The sequence below is a fragment of the Dendropsophus ebraccatus genome, chromosome 5 (assembly GCF_027789765.1).
Source record: "Dendropsophus ebraccatus isolate aDenEbr1 chromosome 5, aDenEbr1.pat, whole genome shotgun sequence".
Taxonomy (NCBI): Eukaryota; Metazoa; Chordata; class Amphibia; order Anura; family Hylidae; genus Dendropsophus; species Dendropsophus ebraccatus.
In genome coordinates, this window is record NC_091458.1 from 133,291,297 (window position 1) to 133,310,583 (window position 19,287).

The 19,287-nt window shown below is 43.7% G+C and overlaps 2 protein-coding genes across 5 annotated transcripts in view; one reads left to right on the plus strand and one right to left on the minus strand.

Annotated features, from left to right (window-relative positions):
• The window catches only part of NFYC (nuclear transcription factor Y subunit gamma), a 31,005-nt gene extending 20,462 nt beyond the window's left edge, over positions 1-10,543 (plus strand). For all 3 annotated transcript variants that reach the window (XM_069971305.1, XM_069971303.1, XM_069971304.1), the window contains exons 5-10: positions 1,574-1,669; positions 5,837-6,010; positions 6,205-6,363; positions 7,356-7,463; positions 9,560-9,619; positions 9,708-10,543. In XM_069971305.1, coding sequence (XP_069827406.1) covers positions 1,574-1,669; positions 5,837-6,010; positions 6,205-6,363; positions 7,356-7,463; positions 9,560-9,619; positions 9,708-9,827 — 717 coding nt within the window. In that variant the 3' untranslated portion in view covers positions 9,828-10,543. The remainder of the gene's footprint in view (positions 1-1,573; positions 1,670-5,836; positions 6,011-6,204; positions 6,364-7,355; positions 7,464-9,559; positions 9,620-9,707) is intronic.
• Positions 1-18,542, minus strand: part of RIMS3 (regulating synaptic membrane exocytosis 3) — a 159,047-nt gene extending 140,505 nt beyond the window's left edge. For both annotated transcript variants that reach the window (XM_069971308.1, XM_069971307.1), the window contains exons 1-2: positions 18,477-18,542; positions 17,402-17,466 (exon numbers count right to left, since the gene is read on the minus strand). The gene's annotated coding sequence lies outside the window, so the exon portion shown is untranslated. The remainder of the gene's footprint in view (positions 1-17,401; positions 17,467-18,476) is intronic.
• Positions 18,543-19,287: the final 745 nt, after the last annotated feature.

The following is a 19,287-nucleotide window of genomic DNA, read 5'->3' on the forward strand; positions in this document are numbered from 1 at the left end:
ATGGACATGGGGTTTTTAATAAGGAGAGGGCCTAACACCTGGATTTGTGGATCAGATGTTACTAGGCACTTGTGCAGTGATTAAAGGGGTTATCCAGAGCTACAAAAACAGGGCTACTTCTCCCCCTCTCGTCTCCAGGTCAGGTGTGGTTTGCAATTAAGCTCCATTTACTTCAATAGAACAGAGTTTCAAACCCCGCCCAATCTGGAGACCAGAGCGGGGGGAAGTGGTCAGGTTTTTGTAGCGCTGGATAACCCCTGCCGGCAGCTTGTTGCTGACTCAAGTAAAAGCAGTGTACAGTATGGCTTCTTACCCTAAACAGGAGGTCAGTCTGTCTCTTCACCACCAGGATATAATGTTTATAAAACTTATGCAGATAGGGAGATGAAGCTCTGCTGGGCATTCCCCTAGGCTGCAAAGGCTCAGTAAACTTTGGCCTGTCAGTCTAAACAGTGGGTTTTTACACACAAGATAGCAGTGTATGTTAGAGTAGGGGCCGAATGTTGCTGGAATGCCCCTGACCTTTATCTCATAATTTGCATAAAACTGCATAAAACTTCAAAAGCTTCTATCTTGGTGCCGAGTTAGGGTGGTATTACACTGGCCGATGGGGGCATGATATTACCTGTAAACACACTCTTATACTGGACCTATTACACTGCCTGATAATCGTTTAACAAGGGCTGCAGGGACATTGTTACCGATGCCCTTGCTTAAACTGTATAAGCGGTCCGCTTCTCCCGGGTCCCGTGCGCTCTAGCTTCAGAGCGGCCTGTCAGCTGCCAGGCCGCTCAGCCAATCACATGCCGAGGCCGCCGCAGCCTGTGGCTGTTCAGCCTGTCAGCTGACAGGCCCCTCTGAAGCTAGAGCGCACGGGACCTGGGAGAAGCGGACCGCAGGGGCAGCCCTGGAGCGTGGATAGGTAATGTATATCGTCAGTCGCCGGCCGTGCACCGCTATTACATGTAGCGGTCGGTGCCCGACAAATATAGGTTCTAACCTATATCAACAATCAGCCTATGGTTGTCATCGGTTGATCTTTGTATTTATTACACAGAGCAATCAGGCTGATTTTGGCTAATTAGCGTTCCGTGTAATAGTACCCTTAGATTCCAAGAAAATTTCCCGATCTGGGGCAGGAACCCCTATTGTACACTGCCATTTCTTTAGTCAGCATAAAGCTACAAGGGGTTGTAGGCGGCCATTCTTTAATGGTCATCATTGTTAAGCAGCTATATATGATTATCTATGGGCTGTGGAGTCGGTAAGCCATACTTCATAAATGGTTAATGTTTATTTAGTAAAATTACCGAAGTAATGAACATGCTGCTATATTAATATACTGTGGTGACTTGAGTGCTGGCTTTACCCTTAGCTGACTAGCTCCACAGGCTATCCTTTAAAAAAAAAAAAAAAAAGTTGTAGATGAGAAACTTGATGTAAATCCACCCTATGATTTTCCTCTTCCCATCAGATATTTATCAGTTTGCTTGTAAATAGACTCCTGTCATACAGCATGTGGAATGAATAGCTAGATAGTAATGCAGACATCTTTCCTTTTTTCTTTTAATAGAGGAACGACATTGCCATGGCAATAACAAAATTTGATCAGTTTGATTTCCTAATTGATATTGTTCCACGGGATGAGCTAAAGCCTCCAAAACGCCAGGTAAGTCTCCTACAGGTGGTAGGTGCCGTTTTTGGTATTCAATTGGCGTCTGCTGCACTTTAGCTGAAGTTACAGGCATTGCTCCCACCTAGCCAGAATCCTGTCCCACTTCAGTCAGTTACTGACTAGGTCTGCAGGTCTTGCGGAGACAACTTGTCTCAGAGGGATCGGGGTAATAAGTGTTTGGTATTGCTTGACCCCCAGCATAATAAAGTTTCATTTCAAATTTGGAATACCCCTATACTGTGTAGCGAAATATTGAGATTTTTCTAGGTTCAGTGGTTAAAAGAAAATCAAAAATCCTTAAAATGCATGAGGGCATTATAGTCCATACATAAGAATTGTAACTGGGGCAGCGCAGTGCTAGACCTAATGGTTCAAAAGGATTACCACTGTCCTGAGCTGTGCCACATGTCTACATCCAGCTCTACAGGCAGTCTCAGCTGCTGTAAACATCCTTGACTGGAAGCTGTGACTATAGAGAAGGCTTTCAGTCGGATGTTTACAGCTGTTGGCTGCTGCACTCCTCTCTGGCACGGCTTATGGGTGAAATGAAGCGGGCACCTAATCGCTCACTGAGTACATTTTCAGCAAGCTCTGTCATCGTATTTTCGTACTGATTTAACATATTGCATGTCGGAGTTTAGTTTAACGATCTTTCTGGAAATATTGTTGGACAATCTGTTCATTATGTCCTGAAGTCACTTGTTTTCATCACCTAAGAACCATTGACAGTGTAAGTGGTGTTGGTGTTCTCATGCCAATCATTCCTATCCTTCTGCTGGGAGTTAAAAAAAAGTGTCAGAGGTGTGATCTGCTTTACCCCTGGACTGCAACACCTCTCCCCTGGGATGTCACGCCCGCTCCACCTTTTGACACCCAGGGCTTGCCTCGCCGCAGCAATCCTATGTGGACAATGCCACACATGCAGTCCTTGGGGATTGCGGTGCATGTACAGGGAGTCTGGCTCTCAGCCTTTCACACTTGCCATGCATGGGCTGCAAATTCCCATTTACTTGTCACTAGAAGCAGGAAGTGAGCTCTTTGTGTGTTATGTTCACACTGAGCAAAACGGGGAATTACCTCTGTGGCAGTGTCTCTATGGGACATGCCAATTCTTTGAGCGGAGAGCGATGGAAGCTGAGGCGTGCAAGCCATCCCATAGAGACTCTGATACTGTGGTAGGTCGGATTCCGTAGCAGGGAGCTGTGTTTTACTCTGAATGGAACCTTAGGCTGGGTTCACACTACATTGTTTTTTTTTTTTGTTAGTGACTGTGCCACCAGGCCCAGGCAGAAGCACAGGAGGCGGGGCGACCCACCCTTAGTGGGAGGAAACCCTAGCCCCTCCATGATAGGGTTCCATTGATTCTAATGAAGTCACGTCATGGAGGGGCTGGGGTTTCTTCCCACTAAGGGTGGGTCGGCCTGCCTCCAGTGCTTCGGCCTGGTGGTACAGTCACTTTAAATCTCTTTGCGTTTGTGTGCATCCAATTTGATCTGTTCGGTTGACTTCAATTATAAAATTAAAACACTTGCAGAAGCGTAGCGTGAACCCAGCCTTTGTTGTATTCGCCCGGCAAGTGCCGAAATTCCTATTGACCAGCGCATGCAGGAAAAGTCCACATGGGGTCACCACTAGCAGATGAGACCTCAATCAGAAGGCAGAGCTGGTGTGACATCACAGGGTAGAGGACACCGCAGCCCCCCAGGCAATGCCTCTGACACCCTATAAAGTGTTTATCGCTTAAATAAGGAATTAATCTCACATAAAGGTATGACCTGCATGAGGACACGAGGATAATTTACGCTGCATCAGCAGTTTTGGTAAGTAAAAACAAGTGACAGATGCACTTTAAGTGGAAGTCGTTTATTTAGGGAACGTTAGCAGAAATGCTTTCACGCTGCAGTTTGATTCTGGCGCTCGGCCAGTGATCATTGTGATGGCTAGCGGTCATTTACATGGTTTTCATTATGTGAGTCGCCTAAATAGAGAATTGACGCTCTGTACAATTGACCTTTTTGGTTAATCTGGTAAATGGGGAAGAAAGATAGGATTTTGTTGTCCTAACTTGATGTCTGTAGACGCTACACCTCTTGTCAGATACCTATGGATGGACTTTCAGGATTATGGGGAAGGATTCCCTGAAGAAATGATATGTAAGGATTGTCAGTGTAGGATAAGTAAGTACCAAATGGGAGTATAACATTAGATGTATGCTTGTAGTCTATAACCAGATACATCTGCTTGGATGCTGTAGACCACAGGTGGCAAACTCTGGCCCTCTGGCTGTTAAACTACAATTCCCATCATGCCAGGCATGATGGGAATTGTAGTTTTGCAACAGCTTGGAGGGTCTCAGTTTGACACCACTGCAACACAAGCAGTAGGATGCACTGGGTCACAAACACTGTACACATGCCTGTATTGTATAGTCTAGGTCTGAAACATGGCTTCAGATGCACACTATGTGAAATGTCCCTATTACACAGGACGATTATCGTTTAAAAATCCGCCATAACGATAAAGTCACAATTTGATGATAATTTTTTCATTCGCTGGGTGTTACAGGTAATTATCGCTGGTAGTTTGTGTAATAAGTCGTTCGTAGATAATACATGTGAGTTGTCCTGAGAAACTGTTGGCAACCATATAATGACTTAAAAAACGGTCGTTCATAACAGTAATGAGTGAATGTAATAACCATAGAATCGTTTGCTATAAAATCACTAGTTCGTTCACTAGATCGTTATAGCAAATCTTTAAACGATAATTGCTATGTGTAAAAGGGCCTTAAAGTCCTGTTTTTTTGTTTTTTAAAAGAAACTTTTGTAATTGGGTTTGCTAGCAAATAGCATTTTTATCATGAAAAAGCAGTTTAAAGTTCTCCCACCTGTCTTCATGGTTCTCTTATGAAGAGGGGAGGGGTGGAGGGAGATGAGGCACCAAGGTCAACAAGTTAATTTACAGCTAAATCACCAGGCTATATCCTCTGAAGTCAGCACTGACCTCTGAATACCGCTTTCACACAGTTCCCACTGTGTAATACTTTGTTCTCTGCTAGCGACTAATCTCCCCCCTCCCTTCTCCATAGGTTAAACAGGGCCCGACTGATGTAAGTCGATTTCAAGATAATGGGCAGTGAATGAAAAAGAGGAGGGATGGGGGACCTGGGGAAAGGCTTTTTGAATGCAGATAATGGCATATTTGCCTAATAAACCCAATTACAAAGTATCTTAAAATCACCTGTACTATTGATATCTGCAAAAAAAAAAAAAAATTCTTGCATTAGCCCCCTATTGGTTATCTTAGGGCGTCTATTAGCAGCTCTAACAAAGACCTTGGTATGGATATAGATGTGTACACTACACTTCTAGCTAGTATATATCTCCCCTGCAGAGCGAGGCCGATGTGTAACATGTCATTGGTGTGCTGCATGGGATGCTCCTTTGGCTGCAGCATTTCTGAGCGCTGGGCTGGGACCTTCCTGCTCAGGGGGATGATGATAAAAGTTGAAGCTATTAGACCATTTAGATAAGCTGGGTTGGGTCATGAAAACCATACAATCTGTTTTTGTCTTGTCAGCGGTTTGCTTCCCTGAAGATGGAGGTCTCTTGGTTTTGTTCCCTGTGTGAGGTTACACAGCAGGCCCTGTGCGGCCTTATTGTGTTGTAAATGAAGGATAATGGCTCCCCTTTTCCCGCATCTTTCATTCGGCTGCCTTTCTTCCGGCAGTGAGACTTTGATGATTATTGGCGGAGAGCATCTCCCACACCTTGACTCTGATTTCTATATTACCAGCCACAATGGTAACCTTTATGAGAACGGTTTGGCTGGTTGCCAGCTGTGCGGAAAAGAGGAGAGGTAAAGGGATGTATAAAATCTTTGTTCTCTTGGAGTAAGCGTATTGTGAAGCGTGCCTGGAGCTGCTAAGAAAGCTGTGTGCCGGGCTTGTAAACATCCTACACTCTCAGCTGTGACCATGAGGTGGCTGGGAGAAGGGTGTTTACTCCCCCTGTCATGGAGTAACCAGCACCCTGGAGGCCATTACTATGGAATATTCATACGGCTGTGTAGGTAAGGTGACTGTCGTAATATATGCTTTGTATTAATATGGCTTTTTTGTTAACTTGCTAATCCTTTCCCTTATGCCCTTTTATTGATTAGGAAGAAGTTCGGCAAGCTGTGACTGCAGCAGAACCCGTCCAGTACTACTTTACATTGGCCCAGCAACCAGCAGCTGTGCAAGTCCAGGGGCAGGCGGCCGGTCAGCAGACTACTACTTCAACAACTACCCTCCAGCCTGGCCAGATTATTATTGCGCAGCCACAACAAGGACAGGTTAGATGAATGTTGCTGAAGATGCATGTGTGTATTGGTTGTTAGATGACTGTATGTTTGTGCCATTGTCGGTATGTACAGGTCCATTTGCCAGTCATCCATTTTTGCTAGGTTTCTATGAATGTTACTTTATATAAACTTATATTGTTGAATTGTCTAGTTAAAGCTCATTTCTCATTGGTGTTGGTGTACAGAGCGCGCCAGTAACAATGCAGGTGGGAGAAGGTCAGCAAGTGCAGATTGTCCAAGCCCAACCACAAGGTCAGAGCCAGCAAGGTCAGAGTGGAACAGGACAAACCATGCAAGTTATGCAGCAAATAATCACCAACACAGGAGAGATCCAGCAGATTCCGGTATGTGTAGCCACTATGGGATGTCAGTGATTTTTTAAGTGTGGGGGATAAAAACTACTGCAGGTACAACTTTGTGACCAAGCAAAATCAATACCTACTGTATTGTCATCAATATTGGCCTACGGGGGCAGTCTTTGTCTTATTGTAGCCATATAAAGCTGGGGATGTTAAAGTGGTATTTCATGGATCAGATGGCATCAGTTACATATTTATAGATTACCTCAGATCTGCATGGCCAATTTTCTTTTTTGGGCTTTTTTTTTTTTTTTTTTTTTCCATTTAAAACATACAATTTTTTTTTTCCATTTAAGGAACCATATTAGGTTTAGCCTGAATTATTGCACTTTACAACTATACTTTTTTATTTATTTATTTTTTCTTAAAATTATGCTGTGAACCTAACCTGATATGTCTCTTGTGCACAGGACGCTGAGAATGAAGGTAAGTTTTGCTAATGGGCCACTTTGGAGCACTAGGGATGGGACTACTGCCATCGAGCACTGATCCACCCCTGGTCTGTTTGGCCCGTCCCTCCTAATGAATATTAGGTGCTCTGGGGCGATAGTCCTGCCCTCAGTGCTCCAAAGCTCCCGATTAGCCTGTGCATATCGCTACTAAATACACAGTAACAGTGCTGAGGATGGCAGTGGGAGACTTGCCTTCATTCTCAGTGCGCTGTGCACAAAAGATTTGTCTAACCTGCTAATAGTTTCCCTTTTAATTTTTATTTAAATGTTCTTAAAATTGCCCAAGTCCCCTATAACCTTTTTTTTTTTTTTTGCACTTACACAATTTACCATGTGATACCTGGGATGTGATAATTTAATAGCTTGGCAGTGTTTATTTTTATTTTTTTTATGGTAAAAGGGTGATTTAAATGTTTGTTATGGGATTGACTTATGGTTATTTATGGATTAAAAAAACTTGTTTCCTCCTTCTGTTAACAGGCCAGCCATAAAGCAAGACTCGCTCTAATCCCTTTTGTCTTGTAGGTCCAGCTCAACACAGGGCAGCTGCAGTACATACGTCTCGCTCAGCCAGTGTCTGGAACCCAGGTTGTGCAGGGACAGATTCAGACCTTAGCAGCCAATGCACAACAGGTAATAAATCCATTGCACCTTCACTTCACTTGCAGCTGAACAGTTACTAAGGGTCCCAGAAGACTACCATGCTATAGATACCTATGGCACGCAAGGGCCTAAAATGAAATACCTGTTTGACAGCTACTTTACAAAGGTCAAACCTGAAGCTCCACTTTAAAATCATTGCATATTTGTGAAGGAAAATTCTCGGCATGTTTAAAGTCTGAAATATAAAATGCATAAAGCAGTGACATTGCAGGTTATCTTCAGGCTGCCATAGTTTTACTGCACAGAGCGCGCTAGTCCCATCTGGTGCCGCAGTCTAAGCTGATGAGTTGTGTTTTCCTGTGTTTACAGAGATTACACTACTCTACAAAATGAAAAATTTGTTCTGCATCTGGCATAAAAATAGGTGATTATACCAAAGATTGTGGTGCTGAGCCATAGTGGACAGTCATAGATATAACTTTTTTAAAATCTTTTCTTATAATGACTTGTTTACTTAAGCTCTACGTATATATGTAAAATGCCTATTTAGACTCGACATTTGAGAATATTCACAATGATTCAATTGAATGTTGTCCCTTTTTAAGTTCACTTAATGCATTAGGGTCAAATTAACTTTTGACAAGGGAAACCGTTAGCTGAAAATAGGTTCCAGACTTCTTACAATGGCTACATGGCTATATAAGCAGCTAGACCTATCCATACCTTTTTATTGTAGTTTACTACTATAAATACAATAAAGGTAGTGTCTCTACTTAGCTATGTAGCAAGTTGGGGATGTCTTTAATAGTAGCCTAATCTCTGCTCTACCACCCATAGACTTCCATTGTAACATATACCACTCATGTAGCTGTATATAGTGGCCATGAAGAGGCTCAGAGCAAGCAGCTTTTTATTCTCTGGTGTATTGGGACCTGTACCCTGACCAATACAAACGTGGGATAAGTTACTATGGTATGTCAGATGATAAAGGCCCAGGTTGCAATTTAAACCCTTAGTAACTGCCCATAGATTATTAATTTCCTCCCCCCCCCCTTCAAACATATGGGGAAATTTATCACCTATTTTTCGGTGCATAATTGGATTTATGGATGATACGTTCTATTTATGAACCAAGAGAATATTTTTTTTATTTTTTATTTTAAGATGCAATTTTTTTAATCTGCCTGAGTATTCACCCAAAAGTTCTCAAATACTTTGTAAAAAGGTGCACAAACAGGTGCAGGCCTACGTCTGGTCAGCATCAGATGAATATGCTTGCACAGTTTTTGCGACCTATTACTTTGATTCATTACTTTGAACATTTAGCACTGCCATAGTGAATGCATTTGTCACAAGATATTGGAACAAAATACACACCAATCCCCATTAGAATATCCTTAGTGTGGATGAGCGAATTTACAGCGCTTCATCCCTATCTGTATGCCATTCATTGGGCTGCGGCACTTTGAAGTGTGCTCCGCGCAGTTCCTTCCCAGGTGCTGGAAAAGATGGATCCCGTCCTGGGAATCTTCTCCCAGTTTCCCAGGACTGGATCCATCTTTCCAGCACCTACGGAGAAGCGGGGCGGAGCAGACTTCAAAGGGCAGCAGCCCGATAAGCGGAATACAGATAGGGACTCTTTGCTTCGTCCTTACTGTATATTCGCTCATCTCTAACCCTTAGTAAATGTCCCTCGTAGACTTATCATTATTAAGCACAGAGAAACCTATATAAAAAATGGTTATTTTGTTAATCTACCTCCAAAAAAGTGATTAAACTGTATCTAAAGATAAAATTTGTTTTTTTCCTTTTGCAAAAAAAATCCCACCACTTATGATTATGATTTAACCAATAATTGGCTGTGTAATTGAGCTTCTAGACTATCTAGTCTTAAGTTTTTAAAGATTTCTCCACGTGATACACTGGTGCATTTTTAAGAATTCCGGCAATTTTTGTAAAATTGGGCCTATATGTGATAAAGTAAATGCTCAAACCACTGGGCACCCAAGACTGTTACCCATGAATAAAGAAAACCTGCAAGTGAAAGTATTAGAACTTGAGAACTGTCATATAGAGAAAGAAATGAAGACGTATGATTAGTTAACAGTGATGCTTTGTCATTTTAGATTGCGCAAGCAGAGGTGCAGCAAGGACAGCAGCAGTTCAGCCAGTTCACTGATGGACAGGTAATTCTTGCACTAGAACTATAACATTAATGAAACCACCTTTTGCCCCGGTTATGGCTTCATGTAATACCTGCCTTCTGTTTTCTAGCAATTATATCAGATCCAGCAAGTTACCATGCCTGCTGGCCAGGATATCACACAGCCCTTGTTCATCCAGTCAAGTGGTCAGACAACTGATGGACAAGCTACACAGGTCACCGGAGACTGATGAAATGACTAGAGGATGAAGGGGGCAGCGGGAGATGGCACAGGCATTCATAACCACACTGATAGACTGGTGCGTTCTCTGACTTCAGCACATTGAATGGATAGGAGTCTGCAGTTAATGCTCCATTTCTAATAAGGTGGAACACTTACTCCTGCAGGATATCTGTGCACAATATTGAGATCTGAAAAATCCCTGTAGTAAGCACCAAAGAAGGTGGACAGTCGTACCCAGCAGCCCTGCAACAAAGAACTTAAGCCCAGTGCACTTGTTTGCATTGTGTATTTTTAACCGTCATTTTTTTTTCACACTGTACTATAAACACACTTGAGCAACAATTTCAAAACGCCATTGGGGTTCCGCACGGCATCCCCCCTGGAAGGGCTAGAGTGTTTATCTGCCTTTGCAAGATATATTAGCAAAATGTACCCCTGCATCTTATTCGTTCCCCTTCCTAGGTTGTTCTTTTTCGTTTCGTTCTCCACAATCCTGCCTTTTTGTAAAGATTTAATGGAAGGAAGGGCAATTTATTTAACCCCTTTTGGCATCCTATCCTGTTGAGTTGTTTGTGATTTGAAATTGGTAAATGTGAACAGGGGATTGAATGTTATAAATATATATATATTTTTTGTTTTCCTTTTTTTAATTAAGTATTGTGCTAGTCTGAATTGAATGCATGTGAAATCTTTGCACAGACAGCAATAAAGTTTCTTTTTAGATGTTTGTTTTTTTGTGCTTTTTGTTAAATTTGTGTTTAAATTCCTTGTTTTCTGGATGTGTGATAAAGGGGCAACTATCCTAACTATATGCCTCCCTTTGCTTTAAAGAAAGAGAATTGAAAACGACATACTGAACTTCAACATCAGTGGTGTAGCGTGGGTTGGCAGCACCCTGAGTAAGGTCCCTGAAAGAGTGGAGATGCATACAAAGTGTGAATCGCTGCTCACCAGAGGCTGGAGCTATTACAACCACATAGTGGCAGGATAATACCACCATACTGTTTTAGTGGAGCCATGTGAGCAGTGAGGACAATCCAAGCCCTGGAGATATGTGGGATGTGAGAGGGAGACATAGAAGTGTAAAAAAAGATGCAAATTTTTGTGCAAAAATAAAATGTGGGAGAGGGCACAGCACTGTGCATGGAGACGTGTCCTCCCTTTGCGCAAAATGTATTAAAGAGGACCTGTCACCCCCCCGCGCCGGGGTGACAGGCTCCCGACCCCCAGATAAATCCCCTTATACTTGCCTCATGTCGCCGAATCCCGCTGCCGGTCCCGGGACGGAGATATCCCGGTGAGAAGCCGGCGCACACTGTGGAGATGGGTCCAGCATCCATAGAGAATGAATGGAGCCGTGCGCGCGCAGCAGAGCCAGACTCATCTCTGCTGCGTGCACGGCTCCATTCATTCTCTATGGACGCCGGACCCATCTCCACGGCGCGCGCCGGGATATCTCTGTCCCGGGACCGGCTTCGGCAGCGGGACTCAGCGACATGAGGTAAGTATAAGGGGATCTATCTGGGGGTCGGGAGGCGCGGGGGTGACAGGTCTCCTTTAAGCTTCATTTTTGTCTAGACAAGGCAAAATCTTTAAGGGAACCAATCACACTAAAATTGGCCATAAAGCTAAGGAAAGCCAGCACGCTTCCTAAACATCCCCCTGTACCCTCCGTCCCATGTACGTACAGCCCGCAAAGTTAGTTTAATAATCTCCCGCGCTCTAGGTAAATTACCAAGTAGTCACAGTGGGCCGGGAAAGCGGCACCTGGTGACGTCACTGGGGGGGGCATTGCATGTCTGCCACGTCGACATCTTTACTAGACTGCGCATGCACAGTACAGTGGGTGAAGCCGCTGCTGTACTACGCCGCGCAGTACAGCAGCGTCTTCTCCGCCTGCACTACGTAAAGACCGTCAGCGTGGCCGACGTGCAGATTCCTTAGCTTTATGGCCAATTTTTGTGTGATTGGTTCCCTTTAAGTCTACACCTGCTAAAATACGCATAGGTTTTTCTTACGGCATTTGGTGCAGCAGCCTCCAATGTGCTGGATTTATCAAGGCGTGCTCGATGGATCCTATGTAATGACTACAGAGCATTAAATGGCAGTGGTATAATGCAATTTTAAGCAAGCTCGCCCTAGTTGTGGCTGCAGGTACCCAAATTATGATTAAACTGTTTACAACTTAACCCATTAGTGATAAGCACATTTTCACTTTTTTTTTCTCATGTTTAAAAGGCTGTAGCACTTGCAGTTTTTTTTTTCACCTACAGACCGTTTTTTTTGTGACACAAATTGTATTTTCTCATAAAATATTCTATGAGAAATTTACAGTGCAGTTGGAAAAAAGCTATTTCATTTCGAGGAGTTTTGTCTTTACACGGTTTGCCACTTTGTAAATTGACATTCTTTTATTTTATCCCCCAAGCATCCATCTGCAGCTTCATAAGAAGATTTAGAATACATCTTATCAGACAAAAATGCTTCCCCCACCGCCCTCCAGCAGCATAAAGATGGTGCCTTGTGCTGCTGTTGGATTAGGGAAAGACACATTAACATGCTAAATGTTTAAAGAGTACCTGTCACCCCCGGTGCCGGGGTGACGCTCCTGACTCCCTGCTAGAGCACCTTATATGTACCTGATCCCGCCGGGTCCCGCTTCTTGATTCAGTCGGGTGACTAATATATAAGATGTGCGCCCGAAGCCCAGCACGCACGCTCCTGAGATGAGTCCAACACTCATAGAGAATGACTGGTGAGTCCAACGCTCCGCCATCTCTGAGCGTTGGACTCCTCTCAGAAGCACACGCGCCGGGCTTTGGGCGCTGATATCTCCGTCACCCAACAGAATCAAGAAGCGGGATCAGGTACATATAAGGTGCTCTAGCGGGGGGGTCGGGAGCCTGTCACACTGGCACGGGGGGTGACAGGTTCCCTTTAACCTTCCCCCATGTCCTCCAGCAGCACAAGGTGCCATCATTGTGCTGCTGCTGTTGGACTAGGGGAAGACATTAATGTGCTAACTGTTAAGCTTCCTTCTGTTATCAAGCCATCCACTCCCAATATCTGCTATAAACTAGCTACAAGTCTATGGAGGAGGAAAATGGGATGGGGAATGAAGAGCAAAAATCTGCAGGAACATGCCATATACAAGATTAGTTTTTCATTCGTGACAGCTGTCTGTCAGTGGCTGGACATGTAGTGGGTGCTGTGATATCAAATGACCTTGTACTAAACGCCTGAAATGGTTCCAACTAGTGATGAGTGAACTTCAGGAAAGTGGCTAAATGCTCGGCAATCAATTCCTGGCATCTAGACAAACTGGATGCTGGCCCAGGGCTACCAGGAAAAGGTTGATACAGCCCATGAATGTCTCAATGTTTTCCAGGACACCCTGGGGTGGCATCCAACTTCTCCAGACACCAAGGAGGAGATTTATCAAAGGGTGTAAAATTTAGCCTGGTGCAAACTGGCCACAGCAACCAATCACAGCTCAGCTTCCAGCTCTGGTGAAAGGAAAGAGGAGCTGTGATTGGTTGCTGTGTCCAGTTTAAATGTTACACCCTTTGATAAATCTCCCAAGAGTTTAAAACCAAGCATTTGTGTTCGGTCCCCACACACACCATTCAGATACAGTAGGGGGCAGAATAAACAGGTATATGCAGTGACATCTTTGATAAATAATTTTTGCTTTCTTCTCAATCTGGCTCCGACTGCCATGAAGATGTCTTCTGGTCACATCTTATCTATGTAGAGCATGGGTCTCCAAACTGCGGCCCTCCAGCTGTTGAAAAACTACATTTCCCTTCATTCCTCGACAGCCAAAGCTTTAGCTGTCCAGACATGATGGGAGTTGTGGTTTCACAACAGCTTGTTGAGTTTGTTGCCCAGATGTCTACGAAACTATTCTCTCTACACTATTGTCACACAATGGAACATGTGATACCTTATCTGTATAATTATGCCACCATGAAATTATTAAAAAAAAAAAAACGTCCACAGGCCATGCCCCCAGGGTCTTAATACTGCCACACGCTGTGCTCCCAGGACATAATACTGCCAGGCTATGCCACCAGGAGGTGTACTGCTAATAAGGCTGGCTTCACACTGCCTTAAAATCTTGGGAAAACGCTTATTAAATGCCATTGCGTTTTTGTTTTGTTTTTGTGCAGAAATGTCAGCGGCCAGATCAGATGTTAGCTGCAGGTCATTGGAAATTTACGATCGGTCTTACATGGTGTTTTTTTGGTGTGGTGTTTTTCCGAAACACAGCATGCTGGGGGTGTGGGGTGTTTTTTTTATGTTTTTTTTTTTGGCACTGTGGCTTTTTTTTTTCTACCATAGACTTCGATGGGATTGTTCTGCTTGTCTCAAAAACACCATTGCTGTGCGTATGGAATTATTTTTTTTTTCTTGGCGTTTTTGTCACCTTTTGTGGGCCAGCAGCTAGGTCATGTGATGGCAAAAGAAAAAAAGTTCACACAAAAACTCCTAAACCACAAAAATCATTCACACAGTCAGAAACGCCAGGGCAATGCAAATTCATGGGGGGGGGGGGGGGGGGGGGGGGGGGGGGGGGGGGGGGGGGGGGGGGGGGATTGATAGTTTTTCTTTAGGCGGCCTGAAAAGCACCGTACAAAAAGGACGTGAGAGGGTACCCTTACACTATACAGGCTGTATAATGCCACACACCATATACTCACCCCCACATCAGGATGTAATATTGCCACTGACGCTATACACGCTTTATAGGGCACACCAAATCACCATCCCCAGTCCCAAAATCAACAAAAATGTATTGGCAGAAGCCAGGAAGATACCAGGGAAAATTGAGAAGTAATGTGTGAACTTCTAAAGCAAGGCCTGCACGGACATCGATAACTAACTAACTATACCCGAACCTCGGTAGATTTGGACCATCCCTAATATATATATATATTTATATATTAGAGATGAGCGAACCTCGAGTGTGCTCGAGTCCATCCGAACCCGAACTTTCGGCATTTGATTAGCGGTGGCTGCTGAAGTTGGATAAAGCCCTAAGGCTATGTGGAAAACATGGATATAGTCATTGGCTGTATCCATGTTTTCCAGAAAACCTTAGAGTTTTATCCAAGTTCAGCAGCCACCGCTAATCAAATGCCGAACGATCGGGTTCGGATCGACTCGAACCTGGTTCGCTCATCTCTAATATATATCCCTTGCTGCACAATAATTGAGCTGTGTAATAGGCTCAATAAACAAGCACCAATCTAGCAGATCAGTGTTCATTTGCTAAAGTGATTGGGCTGGCCCTTAGGACTACAAGTCCCCGAAGGCATTGCTTTCCCTCAGCTGTTCATGGCCTTGCCTACTCTCCTCTCCCAGGACTCCAACCAGTTCCCCACCCAAAACACATTTCACTGCATACTATTGCATCAGTAAAGTTGCAGCACCTGCTGCTGTCATTCCTTGTCTGCTCTTCTGTATTGGCAATTCTCATCACAAGGCAGCATGTTGTAAACATACATCACTTTCCCTAAATGTCCCAATAAAGACATACAGTGGTGCCTTGGATTACGAGCATAATTCGTTCCGGGACTGTGCTTGTAATCCAAATCCACTTTTTAACTAATGCAAATTTTCCAAAGAAATCATAGAAATGCAGACAATTTGTTCCACACCCCAAAAATAATAATTTATTATTCTGAATAACATGTAAGACAGATGAAACTAACATTCAGAAACAGCTGAATATGTGATGATATAAGTAACTGTACAGTATAGCAATCAGCATGTGGAGTATAATGTATAGTAAGTGCATAAGAATAAAAAAAACAGTAGCAGTTTGTAAATATTGTATGGAACTGCAGATCCCCATAATGCAGTAGCATAGTACAACAAGCTGGAATAGAGAAGCAGGGCTGCTGTCAGAGGTCTGTGTGGTCACATGACAGCAATGGGGAAGGGGGTGTGTTCAGAATGGACCAATCAGGAAGTGAGATTCACAGAGCTGTGCAGGAGGACAGTGACAGAAACTTTTCTATACAGCAGTGTGAATGGCTGAGTGTAAGTGCAGCCACATTATAGAGGATGGGAAACAAGGGCTGACAAAGACTGCAGGGAGCATGAAGTAGGAAGGAAGTGGATCTGCTATGATTTGGAAGGCGAGGGAGACTTCCTGAGTCAGGGTACAGAGCTGTAGACTACCTATGCATACTGTGCCCCTCCTCCATTCCCCCTCCCACCCAGTACAGGGAGCTCTTAAACCAAAGCAATGCTCTTAAACTTAAAAGTCATAAAGTTAAAAAACTGTGAGCTCTTCTTAACCCAAGGTACCACTGTATATGTAAATGTGCAAGGTAGATGGTGATATAGGCTGGAAGGGCTGAGCGGAGATTGTGACACTTGGGGGTGGGGGGGTGAGGCTGGAGTTCAGAGACGAGACCCAGACAAACCTGGTGCAGCATCAGAAGATGATGCATTGTCTCAGGAGAGAGGGAGGAGTCAAGCAGCTGGAGACAATACACATTAGTCCTTCTATTTTCCTATCAGTGGTAATACACACTGAATCCAGTGCACCATATTAATAAGTTACCTTGTTGGGGTAATAGTTTTATTTAAATAGAATTTTCTGATACTGGAGTGCCCTTTTAAGTAACTTAGATAATAAAAACACCAATGACTATAACAATACTCTTGACATGTTCTAAAACACATATAAAATCTGATTGTAAAGTAGGTGGTAATGAAGCTCATTACAAGAGACCATGTAAGAATTTTCGGTCTGTTAAGCATTTACATAAATACATCCTCACTTTACAGTAAGCATGGGGAACATTGGGCCCCCAGCTGTTGCCAAACTAAAATTCCCATCATGCCTGGGCAGCTAAAGCTTTGGCTGCCCAGGCATGATGGGCATTGTAGTTTGGTAGCTTCCACTTCATTCACTTAGAGCAAAATTGACATGTTTTCATGATAAGATAGCATTTCCAGCAGTGTCCACAAGAGGGCAACCCATATCTATGCAAATCATTTGTTATCATTTCACAGGGAAATATCTCTTTAAAGCCCAAATTTAGAAGCTAAATTCCTGCTCTATACATTAGGATGGCGAAATGCAGCATTAAAATCCATGACTTTTCTGCAAGGTAATGAGCATAGTGTGGAAAATTTGCAGAACTATCACATGGCGGTCACACCGGCATTATTGATGATAACGGAGTCTGTCATTTTACTGGACAAAATAGCTTACATGCTGCACAATTTTAGCATTTGTAAAAGAATCTATGACAGAGACTTCTAACGGAACCTCCATAACACATATGAATAAGACCTATGCACTTGAAATGTACTTACCCGAAGAATTGCAAGGCAGCAAAACAGACAGAAAAAAAAATAAATTACAGATCAAGTTCTAGATATTGAACTTATTGAGCGGTAGAGCCCTGGATACTTACCCCGTCCTGCAAGTCCCGCTCCAGAAGCTGGTCCTGCCGCAGAGAAGTCGCTGCCCGACGGTCTGCGCAGGACGGGGTAAGTATCCGGGGCTCTACTCCAGGTGCCGGGGCGAAAGGTTTCCTTTAATTTCTCTGCACTTACCTTATTCCCAGCTCCAGGACGTGTGCAGGGGCCTCAGCTCCAGGTCTGGACTCTTCCTCTTCAATCTGCCAAGTGAGAAAAGATGGTTCAGGTTTAGTATTTTCTATATTCTACTTGTGATGTCATCTGGTGTCTATGATGTATCAGCCTTGTGATGTCATGAGGTGTCTATGATGGTATAAGCCTTGTGATGTCATCTGGTGTCTATGATGGTATCAGCCTTGTGATGTCATGAGGTGTCTATGATGGTATAAGCCTTGTGATGTCATCTGGTGTCTATGATGGTATCATCCTTGTGATGTCATCTGGTGTCTATGATGGTATCGGCCTTGTGATGTCATCTGGTGTCTATGATGGTATCAGCCTTGTGATGTCATCTGGTGTCTATGATGGTATCAGCCTTGTGATGTCATGAGGTGTCTATGATGGTATAAGCCAGGGATTAGGAACCTTCGGCCCTCCAGCTGTTGCAAAACTACAATTCCCATCATGCCTGGACAGCCAAAGCGAAGCCTTGTGATGTCATGAGGTGTCTATGATGGTATAAGCCTTGTGATGTCACATGATGTCATGTAGTATACTGTAAGTTCCTGGTCACCCCCTGATCCAACAGGATGAAAAGAGCTGACAACAGAGAATAATAGCAATTTTGGGGCATCATGGAATTGTTCCAACTTGACCAACTCTGTCCATATGTCTTATTATGGGGATATGTCCATCCTCTCTATAAGCCGTATATGGTATAGTCAGCCATATATTTGTCAAGGGGCCCTGTATTACCACACGTGTCCTGTAGAGGCAGCAGCCCCCACCCCCCTTTCCCCCCATAGCCAATCAATAGAGAATCCTTATCTAGAGGGGGGACACTCCTGTAAGGTCGGGGATCACATACAGGAAGATTTCTCAGAAATGTCTTGATCCTGTGAAGAATAGTTCTGACTATCAACTAGAGGAACCATCATCACCCAAGTCTATTTGTTAAGAATTCTGGGCATAAATAGAGTAATTTCACCCACCCCCCGCCGCCAGCTATACGCCAGCTATACCAATGTGTTATTAGGGAGGAGCTACGTACCTGGACTCGTCCTCTTCCAGCTGTCCGGCTCCAGTTACTCCTGGTCCTGGATTACAGTTGTTTACACTGAGCGTCAGTTGTGACATCATGTGATCTGTGATGTCATCATAACTGCCACAGCTGCTCTGTGTAGTAAGTGTATAATACTAAGGCAGCGTTAAATGGATTATAATATAGTCAGAGTGGGTGGGGCTTATTGTGAAGAGGTGTGGCCTCAGATTAGATAAATAGGGGGAGATTTATCAAACATGGTGTAAAGTGAAACTGGCTCAGTTGCCCCTAGCAACCAATCAGATTCCACCTTTCATTTTCCAAAGAGTCTGTGAGGAATGAAAGATGGAATCTGATTGGTTGCTAGGGGCAACTGAGCCAGTTTCACTTTACACCATGTTTGATAAATCTCCCCCATAGACTTTTTTTTTGTCTTTTTAAAAAGTTGTGTGTTCATTAATGTCTCTAGATCCTGGGCCAGCAGCAATCCCTGGTCACATGTCATCCGCTATAACAATCTGATAGTATACAATCCCTGGTCACATGTCATCCGCTATAACAATCTGATAGTATACAATCCCTGGTCACATGTTATCCGCTATAACAATCTGATAGTATACAATCCCTGGTCACATGTTATCCGCTATAACAATCTGATAGTATACAATCCCTGGTCACATGTTATCCGCTATAACAATCTATAACAGCGTTACGGGGCCCTGCGCATCGTTGGGCCTGGTCCAGGATCACTAAATAGGAATACCCTTTCAGGCTATAGTCTCTCTGTCATTCAGAGCCTCCATTGGGGGTTCAGTCGAGG